Source organism: Pseudomyrmex gracilis, unplaced genomic scaffold (assembly GCF_002006095.1).
Source record: "Pseudomyrmex gracilis isolate BER0280 unplaced genomic scaffold, ASM200609v1 scaffold_91, whole genome shotgun sequence".
Taxonomy (NCBI): Eukaryota; Metazoa; Arthropoda; class Insecta; order Hymenoptera; family Formicidae; genus Pseudomyrmex; species Pseudomyrmex gracilis.
This window is the reverse complement of record NW_018020675.1, coordinates 554,625-573,630: the sequence shown is the minus strand read 5'-3', so window position 1 is coordinate 573,630 and position 19,006 is coordinate 554,625. Positions and strand designations below refer to the sequence as shown.

The window sequence follows — 19,006 nt, the reverse complement described above, 5'->3', positions numbered from 1 at the left end:
AATATCTGCTGGAAAGTTAAACGCGAATTTATGTATGTGTGCGACTCTGTGCGTTGTGTTGCGCGCGCGTGCAAAATCCTGAATTAATTCTTTCGGACACGTGTTCACGATATGCGCGGCTGATCGTGAAACATCGCGACACACCTTCACGTGACACATAATTTTGTACGTCAGTAGCGAGATACAAATCGCACGACGGAGTTTTATAATCATGTCAGAAAATTGTACAAGTTAACGTCGCGCTGTACGTCTTAGTTGTTTTGCAACAATAATTCTTTCCCACTTGATTAGTGGCATGAGTGAAAAACAAAGTTATATAACGCGCGAAAGAATCGAGATCGAGATTTATTGCGCCTACCTAAAATTTGTTTCGCGTTAATTGCGTCAGTTCTGTTTGATCGCAATCAAAGATTTGCATCGTCTTTTTTTTTTTTTGGTTTCTGTCGCATGCGGGAGGAAGAAAAACGGATCGATATTCAAGCGTTCGCTCGTTTACATCCCCGCACACACGAGCAGCTGAATGTAAACGCGATACACACAGTTCTGAATATTCATTTAACTTTTCTCCCGACTCGCCGATGAAGAACGAGTATATATCCCGAAGATAAAAGAGAGTGACTTTCTCTCCCTCTCTCTCTCTCTCTCTCTCTCTCTCGCTCTCTTTCTTGCGAAGAAAAGAGGTAAAAGAAGTTTGTGAAAAAGAGCTGTCGAGCGCTACGTCGCGCGACGTCTTCGCGAGTTCAAAAAGTTTCAGGACAAAAAAGAAGTAAATCGTCGCGCCGAAGGGATTCAGCACCTTATCAGGATGTAACCGCACGTTATGATAAGGTACACTTCACACAACCACACACACAGACACTCTCACACTAAGTATAGGATTAACGCTTGTACTTGTGATTAAAATTAATACAAAAAAAAAAAAAAAATACGTGGACGTGATTCAATGTGTCGCACTGCGCGTCTCTCTTACACACACACACACACACACCCTTGAATTGAATATGTATGCACATTGGTTAGCGTTACGCGGGGAGAAAACGTTATAGCGTTTGCCTCAAATTCGTTTTGAGGACATTATACGGTAACCTGAGCGTAATCGCAACATAATTGCTGGTGCGCTGAAAATTCATTGAAACCTGGTAAAATGTGATAACATTTCAAAGACAATTCTGCTAAACGAGTGATATTATGAATGTAGCGCGCTTTTCACCAAATCTATGTATTTGAATAGAATTGTGCGATTTTATCGTGTAATAATTACGAGGATTCTATCGAGCTTTTTTTTGATTCTCGGTATTAGAGCCGCTGAATTAACAGAGCGATCGCTTTTTTTGATTTTACACTTTGTCCTTTCGCGGTTCAACCGATTCTATGCCGTCGTTATTCTTTCCAGATGACTTTATTTTCATCCTCTTTCCATTATTTTTCATCCCTTCCTCTCTTCGTCCCATTCTCTTCTCTCTCTCTCTCATTATTTTTAATTCCTATTCTCTCACATTTTCTTTCCTTTTCTCCCGTCTCTCTCTCTATTTCTCCGTCTCGTTTAAAGCAATTGTTAAATCAAACCGTTGCGAAATATTTAATATGTTAAATTTGTTTGCTGTTGTTAACAATAGTTAAGACACGTATTCAGCGAAATAAACGTATGGATAATTTTGTTGCACGCGCGCGCGCGCTTGCCGCACAACTACGTTCGAAACGAACGATTTAAATTACAAAGGCACGTTCACGAGCGAAGGAATTGCGGGTAATCGGCATTTACATGTGAAACACGCATTCCTGATTAGTGCGCGGTGTGTCCCGAGAAAGACGGGTTGGCGACCGCCACAAAGCGAATGAAATATGTGAATTATCTGATTGATCATCCGTTTCGCAGACAGTTATCGACTGCCGCGCGGACGGTGAGGTGAGAGAGGAAGAGAGAAAAGAAGGGAGAGGAGCGACGGGGTGTTAAACGACGTTGGCGATTAGCACGTCGTGGAAATGGTTAAGGTCGATCGAGCGTGTATGTGTGAGAGAGAGACGTTTCGCTTTTTGTTAACCGATAAATAGCAGAAAGCATTCGCAACCAATTACGGAACGGATACTTCTTTCTGCGGTTCGACCGCTCGACCAGGGTTCGACTACGACTACTGCGGCGATCTGAGCGGAAGCAGCTGTTACTGTTAACCGACCTTCCATATCGGTAGCAATTCCTTGCGTGCAATCGGCTAATATATTTTTCACGGCACACTGGCATAAATAAAAAACCGCTTTCCCGTGTGTTTCACTTTCTTATTTTTATTTTATAAACCTCGACAACTTCGCTTTCGCGTCAAATTGTTGTTCCGAAATGATAATTTAAACGGTGATAAAAACTTGTGAACAGAAATGTGCGATCGCGCACATAAATGTAATACGTGTTGATACAATGTTGAAAATATATAATATATATATAATATATATATAATATGTATATAAATATATAAATATATATATATATATATATATATAATGTTACAAATATAAAATAACGTGCTTAAACATTGACTTTATTTTCCATTTAATTGATGTGCCAAAAGACAGATAGAAAAAAAGATAGTTAATCAACTTTTCATTTTGTTTTTTTTTCTTTTTACATTGACGCGCTTCTTTACTAGTTGGCGAACATCATAGTCAAGTCAATATAAATTTAATGAATATTCGAAACAAAAAAATTTGATTGTTGCCGATGAAAACAGTGAATTTGCCATAAAATTGAGGCTTTTTTAACGTTTTGAGTAATAATTGATCGACGCGGCTGAACAGAATTTCGTTTCGTTGACGGATTATTGAAGCGAAATTCCAACGTCATCATATTTTCAATGACACAAAAAAAAAAAAAAAAAAAAACGGTTTGGATTACGGTCAGATTGCGCGCGGCGCTATATTATTTTTTGCCGCCGTAGAAAAAGAGAATGGAAAAAGAGAGTGTGTGTAAAACGCGCTCGGAATATTTTTACCGCGCGTTTTTAAATACATGCGAAACTGTACGCGCGCGCGCTCGAATGTCGATATCCGTCGCGCGATTCGAAAACGTTGCTAATTGACACAACTGATGATGAAAATGTGAAAAAACATAGATAGAGAGAAATTTGATCTCGCGCGCGCGAAAAGTCAGCGACTTTATTAGTGACAGACCTAATATCTCGATAAGGGGGGGCTTTTCTCTTCTACATCTTGCGCGTCGACGATCGTGTAATTCGCGAATTACGTTTCGACGAAGATGAAAAAATAATCTAATTTGATGATTAATAAACAATTCGTTCACGTTGTGCAGCGGAAGAGGCAGCGGACGATAATTCACACGAAAACATGCTGCAAAATGTCTTCATGGGTTTGAACAATGCGATCGCAGTTAAAGTTTAACGACGTCTCGACACGCCGAGGTCGTATAGTCGCGCGATAAGTGCCTTAATTACGATTATCGCGTTCGTTCCGCTGAATTATTGCCGTATTCATTCTTCGACGAATTGGATCGATGGATTGCGCGAAAGAACCGCGCGTGTATTACGTTAACGGGAGATTCGAGGCAGATCAGACCGCCGGCAACGCGTTTAGCCTCGGGACAGACAAGAGTCGTACGAAGCCGCGTACGGCAGCCGCTTAAAATTGACGATAAAACGAAGCCAGCTGACTGCTGCCGCGGATTTATAAGCTTTAAAGCCCCATTGATCGAGCACGAGCTCGCAAAGTACCATAAACCTTCCTCAACCCCGCTGCACCCTCTCGTCACTCCCCCTCCCCTCTCCCCTTCTCTCACACCCCGCCAGCCAGTTCTCTCGAGTCCTCTCGCGCGCGTTCTCTCTCTTCCTCGGGAGCAAGTTACGTTTTCTCTTTTCCTTTCTCTCGGTATAAAAGTTTATCTCTCTCTCTCTCTCTCTCTCTCTCTCTCTCTCTCTCTCTTTCTTTCATTGCAATCGCACGTTGAGCCGAGCGAATAACGATCGCGATTTACCGAGATTTTATTGGGCACGATATCGCTTCCTCCACCGTTGAAGGAATTACGTATCGCGTCGCGAGGGAAATATGTCGTTTTATTGTCAAACGCCAACAAATAGAGACGTTCAAATCTTTTCTACGACATTTTTATCAAGGGATTAAATCGCGAGATTGAAACATTTACACACAAGTGCCCTATTTAATCCGGCGAGCAGCATATTATATAAGTTCATTAATAAAAGTAAGATTTATTAATTATATCCTTCTTAAATTTTTTGTTATATATATATATATATATAGCAATGATCGTCTATTATGTATAGAACCAGTTTGTCACACGTATATAGACTAGGTATAAATATTTTTTTGACATTGAAGATTTATACTTCGGTACGTTGTCTGTGAATTTTTTTTTCTTTTTATAAACTCTATTAACTTTTTGTAAATTTTATCGCTATCTAACGTTTTCCGAGCGTTGCGATTCGATTTGCATAACTGTGTATTTATTTATTTCAATTTGTTGAGAAAGATCCTGAAAGGAAGACTTAAATAAATGTTGATCTTTTGTGAGAAACAAAGTTTGAAGAAAATAATTTTGCTAAACACATCCCGACAAAGAACATCGGTAATATCAATTGATACCACGTTATTAATGTTTTACTCGAGTTTGCGCAAATTGTTTTATATTTTATCCAATACTTTACTCTCGCAAATGGTCATTTGTGTAAGAGGAGACATTATTCGCGCTAAGTGGCACGCACTTCAATTCAGGAGGACATGGTTCGCGAGATAGGATATCGAATTCCGTCCGACATTGCTATGAAGTGTCGAGCTTCTAGGTGAATCAAAATTCATCCGGCACGGTCAAGCCGTCGGACCGTCGCGCAAATTGCGCATGTGGATGAATTATGCAGTGTGTCGTGTCGTGGCAAGCGACTCATCAAACATACACGCGTGTTCGCACATCGAGGAGGAGGCGCATCTAGATACGACTCGCGTGCATGTTCCAGAGAGAGAGAGAGAGAGAGAGAAATGACTGCGCACAGAAACGCGCGAGATAGGACGTACGATATATCGGAGCGGAGAATAATACTAATTCGAGAGAGAGAGGATACGCAAACTGTTAATGCGAATCCGGAAAATCAGAGAACGCGAAACAAAACGCACGAGCTCTACGCGTGATTGATTGGTCTCGGTATCGCGCCTCATTCTGCTAATGTCAGTTTAGAGTTTTGCAATTAGGCTACGCTGACGTGCGTCGCGATTAATAATAGAATTCACGAGTTGCGATTAGCGCGTTTGGCCAATCAAAAGGGAAAAGGGAAAGAGAGACAGAGAGAGAGAGAGAGAGAGAGAGAGAGAAAAAGAGAGAGAGAGAGAGAGAGAAGCAGACAGAGGTAAAGGACGGATTATTCAAATGTTCCACAAGCCTTTGAAATCGCGAAAGCCATCGGTGTCTGTTATTTCATTGTAATTAATGTTGTCGACGTTATAATCGGAACCAATGAATTGCGGTCGGCACGCTATGGATGTCGTGCAAATTAGTCGCAACGAGCAATATGAATGGTATCCCGAACAATCACGCTTTCCATCAAAGCTTGAGCCGAAAAGTCTAACAGTTATTTCCAATATCAAGCCGCCAATATATCGATGAAATTGAAAGATTGTCTTTCGTCGGTTTATTAGCAATAATCATCTCAATTGAATTGCGAGAGTTTTAAATAAACATTTGATGATTTTTTTTTTTTTTAATTTTATTTTTACTATATTTTTTTCTCTGGTTAATGGATTTTGATTTTTTTTTTTTTTTTTTTTGCGGGAGTTTGCAACAGAGGGAAGCGAAAATCGAAGTGTCTCTGTATAGAAAGCGAATATAATAGGCGACGACGAGTGTTGACCGCAAAGTGGAAGAAACGCAAGAGAGTGAGAAACGCGTCACGTAACGAGTTTACAAAGTTCTCACGAAATTGTGCTTTGTCAGGTCACGGATTCGCGTGTAAGACGAAAACGAACGTATCGAGGCGAGAAAAATCACGCGTTTCCTATCGCGCTCTTTCTCTCCGTTGGGAATTTGGCCGATTCCTCTTGGCACGAAGAGAGGGGATAAAAGCAAGAGAGGTGCTAAGAAAGCAAAAAGTGAAAAAAAAAGAGACGAAGAAGAAAAATAAGGGAAGAGGGTGGGTGAAAAGAGGAAAGAGAAGGATTTCCGTTGGTGTGCACGAAGTGCGGTCTGTTCCGCCGCCGCCGCCGCCGCCGTTACGCCACTTAATCTTCGCGGTGACAATAAAACTCACGAACGGATAAACCAGACGTGGCTCGATAATGCACAAATATTTTCAATAATAAAGCAAGCGATAGGAAAGCAATAATCGGAAAATTTGACGTATCGAATAAACATGATTTTACATTTTTTTATCTCAATCGTCGTGTCACAAATTAAGTTTGACTTCACGCGAACAGATGACATGTACGTCGAAAAATTACAAAAATAATTGTTACACAAGCTCCAAGTTGTTCAGATTGCAACTTACAAATTAATTAATCCGAATCTAATGTTCGATCAGAAACGTTTGATTGTGATGTAAATATTGTTGACACACGTAAAAGATTACGTTACGATTTGTGTCGCGAGAAGAAAAATAGACGATGGAAAAAATGTCGGGTAAACAGACGCGGTTAAATTTTTCACGACGAATCTGTGACAAAATCAATTGCGAAAAAGAAGAAGATGGAAACCAAGACGGTAGAAGACGGAGAGACTCAATAACGTACACGAAAACTCGAGCGAGTTGCTCCCCCGTGTGTATGTACAGCCGTTTCGCCACTTAATCTCTGCCTTGAAAATGAAAATCTCGAGGAAAAGAAAAAAAGAAATGCAAGAGAATCGAGTCTCGTTTCAAGACGAACGACAACAAGAGAGGAATCTGTTCGGGAGAATAAAAATACGGTCTAGTCAGTATTATCTTCATAAAAAATATCGGCGCTCGATGGAGAAGTGAAGAAACAATTGTTTCTAAAACGCAAGCCAAGACTCTCACTCAATTCAAAAAAATTCCGATTAAAAAAAAAACGTACACGTTTGATCAATATTTTAACATTATCTGCAATTGTGAAAAATTGTTTATTTCAAACTCGCGATTTGTGAAAAATGACAACAAACACGTGACATGACAAAGTGCAAAAAGATCAAGTTCGCGTTCAATCCGAGCCAGTAATGGTTTTTGATGGCGCTCTCAATGACTGAATCCGAGTTGAGTCCAGGTTAGGTACGACGACTCGACCACTTAATCTCTGCCGGCGCAATGAGAGGAAAAGAAGAAAATAGACCAACACAGAGAAAGAGAGAAAGAGAGAGAGAGAGAGAGAGAGAGAGAGAGAGAGAGACCAAAGAAAGACGAGGGAGGAAAGTACGAAGACACTAAGATCAAACGACCGGAGGTAGAACGACCGCACGACAAAAGCTTGGCGGAGAAACGAGAAAGGCAAGCTCACCAAGCTGGAGACAAATCTTCGCGGAAACCGCAGCGCGCTATTGCCAGCGACTATTCAAGAGAGGAGCGAAAATTAAATCTCGCATTTAGAGAGAGTGCTGCGGAGTATCGGGGCGAGAGAGAGAGAGAGAGAGAGAGAAAGAGAGAGAGAGAGTTGAGAAGAGAGAGAGACTTACTCTCGCGCGGTAACTTTTAGCGAGTAATTAACAACCCCCGGTAGAGAAGAGCCGCGCACTTCGATTCGCGACGCCGTTTAGTAACCGGACGACGGAAGCGGCGAGAAAGTTACGTCGCGTTTCTGCAGCGGGAGTAAATAAAAGTCACAGATAGATACTGAAAACTGGCGCGAAGCCGGAAGACAGTCAAGAGAGAAGTGCGGAAGTTGCGAGGAAATGGAACCGGACGCGATCATATGCGAAAAAGTGCCGTCTGTGCGCAATTGTGGGATGAGTCTGACGTTATATTGAAGGGAAGGTATTATATATAGACTACACACGGAATTATGTACAGAGCAAATATGTGCGAACACATATAAAAGAAGTTTTGCACACACACAGAAAAGGAATAATTTCAAATATAAAATATATAACACGAAAATTGTATAAATTTCAAAAAATAGAATAAATTTCAAGATATTTGTAAAGTATGAAATAATTCATAATGGAAAACAATTATATATTGTCCATAAAAAAGTGCGCAAAACGTACGTAACCGAAGGTAAAATAGCATGAAAAAGATAAAAAAAAAAAAAAAATAAAAAACAGATCGGCTCTAAGATCGTACCTGCTGAAAAATCGGTGCGCGAAGATACATATAAGGAAAGACGAGAGAAAGAGAGAGAGAGAGAGAGAGAGAGAGAGAGAGGTAAGAAGTGAGCAAAAAAAAAAAGAATCAGTATGAGGATAACGGATGTACCTCGTAAAGTGGATAATCAAAGAGACTAGACGAGGGAGCTGTAGGGGAGAAACAAAAAAACAAAAAAACAAAAAAAATGACGAAGGCGACGATGTACCTGACGTATATTTTTAACGGTGAACCCGCGAGTTCGCGAGCAAAACTAAGCGAGCGAAAAATGATTCGCATTTTTATTCGCGAGCGGAAGACGAATATGAGAAGCAAGGCAAATACATTTTTCATATGCAGATACGTCGGGGGGAAAAAAGAGCGGAAATGGGCCAGAAAGATTTGGGAAGATATGCTTCATTGTCTCTCTCGTTAAAATTGATCGTCGTCGAAGCGCTATCGAGAACTGAGAAGTAATACATTTTTTCGACAGTAGATGCATTTTTCACGCGTGTGTACTCTCGATCGTTTTTCACTTAAGAAGAACATTTAATTTTGCAAGTTTTATAAGAGATATAGAACCAAATGCCAAGCACATTTGTGAATTTTTAACGTAAATATTTATATAATACGTATGTGTACATATATATATATATATATATATATATATATATAAACAATAAAAACAATTAACGAAAATATGATAAGGCCAAAAATGTTAATAGATAAGCAAAACAAATGCAGTTTTAATAATAATCATAACGCGGGAAATTGAAGTTTTTTTTCACTTACCTCGGAAATGTATCATGGAAATGAAAGATACGATGTTATCCTACATCTCGAGCAACATTCATCTCGGATATGAAGGCGACTCAATTATGATGAGAGTAAACATTATTATACCAACATCTTCAACATCTCTTTCTCTCTCTCTCTCTTTCTTCCTCTCTTACCAGACGTTATATTTTTCTCTGTTAATAAGTAGCGAGCGATAAAAGAAAGAGGGCAATATTCTCCGGCATATAATTTCTGGAGAAAAGACAGACAAGAGAAGACTCTCTATAGGTGATATTTAAAATTGAGAAAGATAGTACGAAAGGGCTAGGGAGAATACAGTGAGAATGGAGTAATAACACGGAGGGAGAAAGTTTGGCGTTAAGAGAATGGTGAGAGAGAGAGAGAGAAAGAGAGAGAGAGAGAAAAGCAGTACGCGAAAAGCGCGCGCGCGCGTACGCCTGCGAGCGAATCCTGTGGCAAGGCGCATTGTCGTCGGCAAACTGCGCGTGGAGGAAAAGTTTCATCGTATCTAAGGGATGAGAGGAGAAACACGCTGATAACAAAGCGTCGCGACATTCTTGCCGATTTGAGAAGCGCGTCGCATAAAGCGCAGAAAGAAGACAGCCAAAGTCCGACGAATAGCGGACGAATATCTTATGCATTCGCGACTTTTTTGTGTAAATACTTTATTTTTTTTCACGGTCGCTGCATTCTCGCGAAGTTCAGCGCGTCTCTTCAGCTCGTGCGCGTTTGCACGCGCGACTTTTCTTTACATTCAGCTGCTGAAGAATCGCGGTGTGAACAGAATGTTTGATCACATTTGGTTTGTATTGTATAATAAAATACATTTAATCTCTTCAGAAATTCTCGGTAATTGTTACTTCGAGACGACGTCTCGAGTAGACATTTCTTTCCGTTGATAACGAATGCAAACGAGAGGGAGAAAGAGAGAGAGATGAGAAACTGCCATCATTTTCCATGCTTCTCTTATGTAATTATTAACACAGTGAAATCGCGGTGTCGGAGTCGCGATCGGCTAACAACGCGACGCGACGCGGCGACGGCGAAATTGTCTAATTTCATGCAAAACAGTTTAAGAGATGCGCGAAGTTGAAACGCGGTGTTAAAACGAAAATCGTCGGCGTTTGCGAGCGCGATCGCGAAAACGGAACAGCCGCGGGCAACGGAATTTGAGACTTCCGACGAGACTTTATCTCGCTTATATTCGCATAACGGAGAATAAATTTCAATCGAAATTGCTCTGGCAATTAACGCGCATCGCGCGCCGTCGTATTTTTCTCGACATTGATAATTGCGATCATTTATTTCAAATCTTGCTGAACTCGATGTACACAATTACCGTCCGTATTTCAGGAAAATTAGCAACGGGCGGAAGGTTCGAAAACTCGGACAATTTTTTTTCCTCGAAAGTAAGCGGCGGGAGTGTCGATTTCATTTATAAACGCTGCAATTTGGAAAATTTTTCGAAGCAATATTTTTCGCATCGCTTGCGAATCAGAAAAAGAGAGAGAGAGAGAGAGAGAGAGAAAGCATCATTTATTATAGCGCTCCGGGACAAGTCCCCTTAAGCGCACCAACAGTATATGTACAAAGAGTATGTAAATATATACAACAAAATATAAAAAGAAATAACAATAAGATATAATAAAAATAAATAACAATAAACAAATGAAATAAAGAGAAAAGAAAAATAAAAATTTATCTGCACAAATTAGCATTGATTATCCAACAAGTAAGCATGAAGTTGCGACTTAAATTCACCTAGAGACTCAGCGTCACGAATGTAAGGAGGCAGATTATTCCAGTTAGAGGATGCAGTACATGTAAAAGAGCGCTTATAAGTCTCTGTACGACACTGCGGTACAGCAAGTAAATTGGAGGCAGCTCGTGTTGACCTACTAGAAGTCGCACTCCGAAAATGAAAATTATCATATAAGACACTGGGGCATTCAGTCGATAAAATACTATGTGTGAGACATCCAACAAAGTAAGCCCTCCTGTTATTAGTCTTCAGCCACCCAAGAGTCTTGTAATATGGTGTTATGTGTACATCTCTTCTTACACCAAAAATGAATCTGACACACGCATTAATGGCCCTTTGCAGTCTAATGTTTAGAGTTGTTGGCATGTCCGTGAACGCACAACAGCAATAGTCCACATGCGGAAAAACAAGGCTCATTATCAGATTCTGCTTCAGCGTTTGTGGTAATAGATTCTTACATAACTTCAGCTGATACAGCGTTTTCCTGATCTTTTTGGTTGTGTTGACGGTGTGCTCATTCCATGAGAGCGAGTTGGCAATTGTAACCCCCAGATATTTCACTTGAGTGGTGTACTGAACGACAGCACCACTCACTTCAACACGAGGCAGGGTGCTGAGATTTATTGCGTTTATGTGTCGGCTTGATCCCAAAATGATCGCCTGTGTCTTTTCGCAATTCAGAATCAACTTGTTCCTAGATGCCCACGCCACAATTCCGCAGATATCTGCGTTGACTCTTGCAATGTCTTCATGTAGATCTCGAGGCAGACAATGAAGATAGATTAATAAATCATCTGCATAGAAGCTGTACTTACAGTTAGAGAGAACATCCCGAAAATCCGAAATGTACAGAGTAAAAAGCAGCGGTCCAAGAACGGAGCCCTGCGGAGAGAGAGAGAGAGAGAGAGAGAGAGAGAGAGAGAGAGAAAACTACTGTCCTTCTGACGACAAAAACTTATATTGGATTTTGCGCGCAATTCCAACTCACCAGTAAGTGAATTTACCACCAGGTAACTTAACGAGAACGAACGTTTCATTACTAGCTTCTTACGAAAAGGGGCTTACGGCTCAAAGAACTTCTGAAAGCTTTGCGCGCTTAAATCGATAATCTCATCCATATCGATGGCCCGACTTAAAAAGAGACGTCTCTCGTATATACATACATATATATATATATATATATATGTATATATAAGATATCAAAGAAAGTTTTATCTTATCATCCTGATGTACCCACAAAGTCTGTTGCCAACGTTCTCATGTACCAAATTGCGCGCGAAACCGCATTACATTACTAAGTAATCTTTTCCGCGGCAAATCTGGAAAATTCTGTGAAATCCGCTTAAATTAATTTCAACTTGTGCGTGTGTAGTTTTTTCTCGTCTAGTAATTTTTTTTTTTTCAAATTACAACCCGAAACAGAACAGAATGTAATACGTGTATCGAGATTCTGTAATTGCGGATATTTCGTATAATTCGCTATTTCGTTTTCTCAACAAAACTAGTAGAAGAAGATCGGAGCTCGAACGGTCGGTATTTCACGAAAATCTCCCATCAATGTCCCGTCGGGAAAAAAAAAAAAAAAAAAAGACGCATCCGCGTTTGGCAATCACGTATAATTATTCACGGAACACCGAAAGGCGGGGGGGGGAGAGGCGCGACTCTCGTTATTGCGACGATGTCATTGCGAGATGACATTCGACGCTGAATTGCGCGTCTCGTAAATTCGATTCGATATCGTATATCGGCTGTAACGCTGCTCATCGACACCGTTTGCATAAATCAGCGCGATATCAAGCACGCACAAATTACCATTTAGAAGCGATTGTTATTCGCTTCTGCGAGACAAATGTCTCGAGCGACCCCCGATACCGCGCGCGCGCGCGCGTTCTACCTTGCGTCGCCGTTTGTTCGCGCCCTCCTCCCCCTCCCTTCCGGATAATGAATGCCCGCTTTAATGAAAACGGTAAAACGCAGCCATTACCTGCGGAAGATCAATCTCAGATAATCTTTTTAACGTCGCGAACACACACACACGTATGTTGTATACAACGTTGTCGTTGGCGTAAACGCGAAAATTGAATCGCGCGCGAAAGAAAATTTATCGTTTTTTTGAATTAATTAATATTTTCCTCGTGTCATTTACCTGAAGCTTTTGTTTCTCGCATTTCGGCGAGTTCGAGTCGTATCTCTCAGCGGCAGATGTGCGCAAACCTTTGTTACGCGCGTATCAAACCCCCATCGGGCATGGGGTGTGTGTATGCTCATAAAGTCTATATTATTCTCTCACAAACGCCATACGTTGGCACTAAGAAACGCGCGGGTACAAAGCCCGAACCGAAAAGAAAACCTGTGTGTGCCGTTGCAATTCACGCGATGTAAGCCGGAGGCGGCGTTAAAGCAGATATTACGGAAAAGTTGTTTTAACGTTCGGGCGCGGATACGAAACGCCAAAGCGCGCCCGAATCCCCAAAGCAACCAAGTCGCCACGTTCCCGGTGTGCTGCTTTGAGTTCTACCTTTGCTTCTTGTACCATGTAAGTCACCCGAAACGATGTTATGCCAGAATTACATTATTTTCCTACAGCCTCGCCGAGTAAACATCGCGACAAAACTCAACGTGTGCGGATTGTCGGGGAAGAGGGAAGGGGAGAGAACGCGAGAAATCTTCGTTTCTCAAGAGAAGTTTGAACTTTTGTTGCAAAGTGTAAATACAAGCTTGCTCCGTTAAGTAAAAACGGTTAAAACGTGTAATTTCTAATTAAGTGTTCGCAGTTAAGCTGCGCACCAATTTTTTTACCCGTGTTTAAATTCTTCACACAAGCAAAGAAAATGTCAAAAAAAAAGACAAAAAAAAAAAAAAAAAAAAAAAAACAGCGCGTAATTAAGCTGCGAAATATTTCTGCGAATAATAATTTTCAAAAGAAACTTTGTTTTAAAAATATATGCGCGCTTATGCGCGCACAATGTCTGCGTACCAATGTCCGTCCGGGAAATGAGGATTTACACTGTTCTTAGCCAGCTGGCGAATACAAATGGACGCGGAATTATTTCAAAAAATATAATTACACGGTCCATACGTGTGCATCGTGCCGCAAGCTTCATTATATTATTCTCACCGTATATTTTCATCGTTACTGGAAAAAGTTGTCGTTCACGAGCAACGAGAAATATGAACAAATGAGATCGGTATAAATCTTATTTTACTGGCGCTGTCATTTAGCGCGCGCGCGCGCGCGCGCACACGCGACGTCGAGACGCGCGTGTAAAATATTTATAACAGTGAAGTATTATACCGTCTCGTAAAATAGTTTTTTGCCAAAATTATTAGCCATCAAATTCTACTTCTCTCGAAACGAGAGAACAAATAACGATCGAATTAATAGCTTTCAATGTTGACAGATGGTTTTCCGTACAAATTTGTGACGAAGGTTTTTTCGCCGTGAAAAACATTTCGAACTTATTTATCTACATTGGTCGCGTAAAAAAAAAAAAAAAAAAACCATGTAAAAACGATGCTAAAAATACATTTATATCTCTTTCTTTTTCTCTCGTGTCTGTGTGATATCTGAAAAAAAAAAAAACCGCACGCCTGAAAATTTCTGGCGTGCGAGAATTCCGTGTTTCCTCACAGGAATGCATATTACACGTTTCCCAATCGTTTCCCATTGTCGCGAGCGCGCGCGAGATTCCGGTCACGATCGACGATCGAACAATGAATCCTTCAGAAATTGCGGGCAAATCGCCCTTATGGACGGGGCCTCGCGACGGCTCGCGTGGCAAACATTGTTCGAACCGGGATGAACCGCGCTCGCTCGATGAAAAGGCGAGAGAGGAGGGCACAATGCGACGAACGAGCGCGCGCGCGGGAGAGAACGACGAACAATGATCTTCCGGTATCCGTACGGACGTGCATAAATCACCGATATGACGTCGGGCAATCGTCGCCGAGTCAACGCGCGACCTCGAACGGTCTTGAAATATCGTCCGCGCCAGCCAGCCAGCGCGCGCACACCCCCCTGACGATTAACCTTCATCGCCGATAATAACTGCCTTCTGGAAGGGTTTATGTGGTCGTCGCGGCCATTCGCTCGGCCGAGATCTATTGCCAATTACATTATCGGCGTCTTGATTCCGCGAGCCGCGGGGCGACGTGACGATAAAATCGCGAAAAGTCCCCCCTTGCGCTGCGTCGCAAAAATAATCGCTCGGCCGAAATTAAACCCGCGATGAAACGATTCGTGTAATTAGCGCGGCAATCTTTTTCACGATACGTCCGGGGGATGCGTGTGCATTATGTCGGTAAAATTTTAATGCGAACGAGATGCGAATTTAATTAAATCCTACGCCATACTCCCGCGGCATAATTAGCGCTAGAAAAAATACTTTTCACATTAAAGCGAAAACTGTAAATAACGCAGCTCCGTAATCAGTGCGCGAAGCGCGCTTAATAATTCGTTCGTTATATTGCCTGTTTGATATTAATTTGATGAAAGAACTGTGAAAAACTTGCCTCTCTCTCTCTCTCTCTCTCTCGAATCATCATTGCTAATGCGGGCCAAAAGAGGAGAAAGGCTATAATAGAAAATTAAAATTTTATAAACCTTGCACCTCAACACGCGCCATAACACATATGTATATTATCTGCCCGCGGAGAATAAAATGCTGGGCTATCTTCAAAGAGAGTTTTTGAGAGCTCCGGTCGTTGTAATAAAACGTGTAATAACGAATAAATCAAAAGACCGTGAGGCAATAAATTCGATTGAACCGGCACATTTGTTAAAATCCCCACGCTCACATTAGACACACGGATGCGCGACGTTGCGCAAAATGCAAAATACAAAACGGTGTAATGCATCAATAAACCCGACACGGGGCGCGGCTATGCTACGGTACGCGCAACCGGCAAAATGCAGTCGAAACGCGCGACTGGCATTTTCAGAAAACAAGAACGTGTAACAAGGTCGTGACGCAAATTTTGCCGCGCGATGTGTTTCGATGAATTTTTTCGTTACTATCAATCAACGGCGTATCGCGTATGGTGTAGCGCATCTGTGCGCCATACGTGCACATATTATACATATGTACACATTTCAACATACATATATACATATATATATATATATATATATTGTTGAAATATACGTATGTATATTTCAACAATCTTGCAAAAATCCATCCATCAGATGTATAATTTTTATTTGCCCGATACAACACCTCGGATAATGCGCGAGATTGTTGTTTGCAATCGACGACCCATCATCGGCTTCCTGCGAAAATTTCGAGTCACGCGATATCCATTATTCTCAACTCCAGCATGCGGAAGTTATTGGTAAGTAAGACGACCAGGAGAAAGAGAGAGAGAGAGAGAGAGAGACCCGAGCATTATCTACGAACAGTAGTTCTCTATGGACTGAGGCTTTAACTTTGGAGTCGGCGATCCAAGCCACAAAGCGAGGACGATAGTTTGGCTCGGTCCAATGTGCTAGTTCGATTAGTTACATGACTCGTACCCACGGCTTATGGTTAACGTCGAACGGTTAAAGCCAAACGCCCGCTGATCGTTCCCTGCATATGTATGCACCAGCATTTCGTAGACGATCCCGTGATCTGTCTCCCCCCCTCCTCCTTCCCTTCCCCGTCCCCCCAAAAGTCTTTGGAAACTCCCTTAACAATATCGCTCGTATTGGAACAGCGAGCCGCGACGCGGAGAAGTATATCTTTTGTATTTCTGCGAAAGTTCGTCCATGAATAAAATCTCGATCGAGAAAAACTTTGAAGTAAGTGAGAGAGAACGCGTAACTGTGTATATAAATTCTAATGACCCGACTCGAGGTATTTAACATGTCGGGGGCGGGAGGGGAGGGGTTGTATTAAAATACCAATCGTAAATGAAAACGTAATCTTGTTTTTCTTCCGCAACAAACCATCCGGAAGGAGAAACGCGAGGATGATATTGAACAATTCGTCGTAAAAAAAAACAAATTATAAATTTCTTTCGCGGACAACATGAACACATCACATTTGCCGCAAGAAAACAAATGTACCGCGAAGGTAAAGTCGCAAATAATGAGGGGGGGGGAGGGGAAGGAGGGAAAAAATTAACGCTTAACGGAACGAGAAATGGTCTGACGCGCGAATTTATTTGCCGTGTCAGAAATTAAAGCGGACGTGGGGCTCGATTTCTCTATTTCTCTCTCGCGCCTTGTTCTCTCCGGAGCTCTCGTCTTTAACAACGTGCGCGCGCGAGACAAAAATTTCCGCGAGCTCGTTTCTCATCCGCAGCTACAACACCGCCGCGGCCGACCGCGCGCGGCTCTTCTTTTACTCTCTCTTTCTCTCTCTCTCTCTCTCTCTCTCTCTCTCTGTAGCTCGGCGCGTAACAAACGATTCGCGGTGTGTCGACTTTCAGCGAAATTCTCCTCTTATTATACCGCGGAGGGGAAGGTTGGGGGGAGGGGGAGCGTGCATATGTAAGCGCTCTCGCGTAATATAAAATACGGGCTCTTATATATTACACGCGTAAACGCGGGAAGAGAAATAATATCGGACCGAAAGGCAGACGGGCGTATCGAAATCGATCGCGCATTCTCATTCAAATGAAAGAGAATAATAATTAAAGCGAGCTTGTAATTCCCAAGTTTTTGATCCTTTTCCTTCGTACGTAATCACGTGGCTATTATAGAGATATACGGAAAAAATTTCCCGATAAATTAATTATCTTTCTATTACGCTCCGCTCTCTCTATATATTCTTGGAATATATATTGCGTTTTTTTTTTTTTCGCTCTAAGAGGATAAGTTAATTATAATAGAGAGGAAGATATATACATGTATGTATATAATATGTACTGGTATATGTAATATAACATTAGAGAGACAGTTCAAGTTTTTTTTTTTTTACTTAAGGAGATATTTTGTTGCAGGTACGTCGCGAGGATACTGTCCAGAACCCGCCCTTGCTGCCTATCGTCAACGGGGGAGGCTTCCCAAACAGCTTGGGGCTCTGGTTGGAGGCCGAACAACGGCACTTCATCAACGACGCGGGAGAGATCAACGTGAAATGCATCGCCGAGGTGGGCTCGAAAGTGTACCTTGCCGAGAAAAAGATAACGACGGGGCACGTGAACAGGCAGAGACTTAGCGCGGGCGATCATTTGCGTTCGACCGCGCGCATCGTACGCGCCAACTTTCTCGTTCCGCTTCTCGCGACGATTTTCACGCTCGTTCGGCTCACAACGTGATCTAATGGCCCACTCGCGTGAGTCGGCCTCCTCGAGCGGGAATTAAACATTGCAATCGCGACTTTTCGAGAAGCGCGGCGGCGGGTTCAGTGTGTCAGTTGTCCGATCCTTACGTATTAAAGTTAGGTTTAGCGATTAAGCGACGATACCTCCCCTCCTCCCCTCCCGATCGATCGATCGATCAATCGATCGTTGATAAATCGCTCGTTCTCGATCTCTACGATCAATACGCTTTCGCGTTCAGCGGCGATCCTACATGGAAATGAAAAAAATGAGAGAAGAGGCGGCAAATGAAAATCTCGTCGGAAGGAGACAATAAAATCGTATATAGGTACACATTGTTGTGAGAGCAAACTTGCGTTGTTACGTTTCGTTTTCGCCGAATTTAGTTATTTGAATTTTAATATTTTACATTATTGTTACGTGTTGTTTTATTCTATTTTTCTATTGCGCGCATGTGTGTGTGTGTGTGATTCGTAAAGTCACGACGCGAGGAGATCGATCATATTGCAACATCATTGATCATAGACGGGAAATAGTTTTTTTTTTTTTTTTTTTTTTAGGCCCGCATATTTTAAGCGACTTTGTCAGATCAGTATTCTCTCTGTTAGACGCGGATACTTAGAAAGTTTCCTCGTAATTTTCGCGGCGGCTTCTCTTCCTCTTCGATTTCTCCTTATCATATTTAACTCCCAATCCTTTTAACGAGTTCTAGAGGTACTGGGAGACTCTTTAAAGTTCTCTTCGATTGCGGCTCGCGCGCACAGTCGTCATTAACTTCTCATTCAGGTTTTAAAGGTTTTACTTCTAATAGCAAATGTCACGACGTAGATAGCGCAAAGTTATCAAATAATAATAATGATATCTTTCTTGAGAATGAGTTTTTCGACTTCAGGGGACTTTACTTGATTTTTCAACTTTTTTCTCTACGAGTTCGCACATTTCCTGAACTGTTTTCGCGACGGTTAAA

General features: G+C 41.7%; 1 protein-coding gene across 1 annotated transcript in view; it reads left to right on the top strand.

Moving 5' to 3' along the window:
* LOC109855503 overlaps window positions 1-19,006 on the top strand; it is a 70,043-nt gene extending 51,037 nt beyond the window's left edge. The window contains exon 4 of the mRNA XM_020429823.1: window positions 17,719-19,006. Coding sequence (XP_020285412.1) covers window positions 17,719-18,036 — 318 coding nt within the window. The 3' untranslated portion in view covers window positions 18,037-19,006. The remainder of the gene's footprint in view (window positions 1-17,718) is intronic.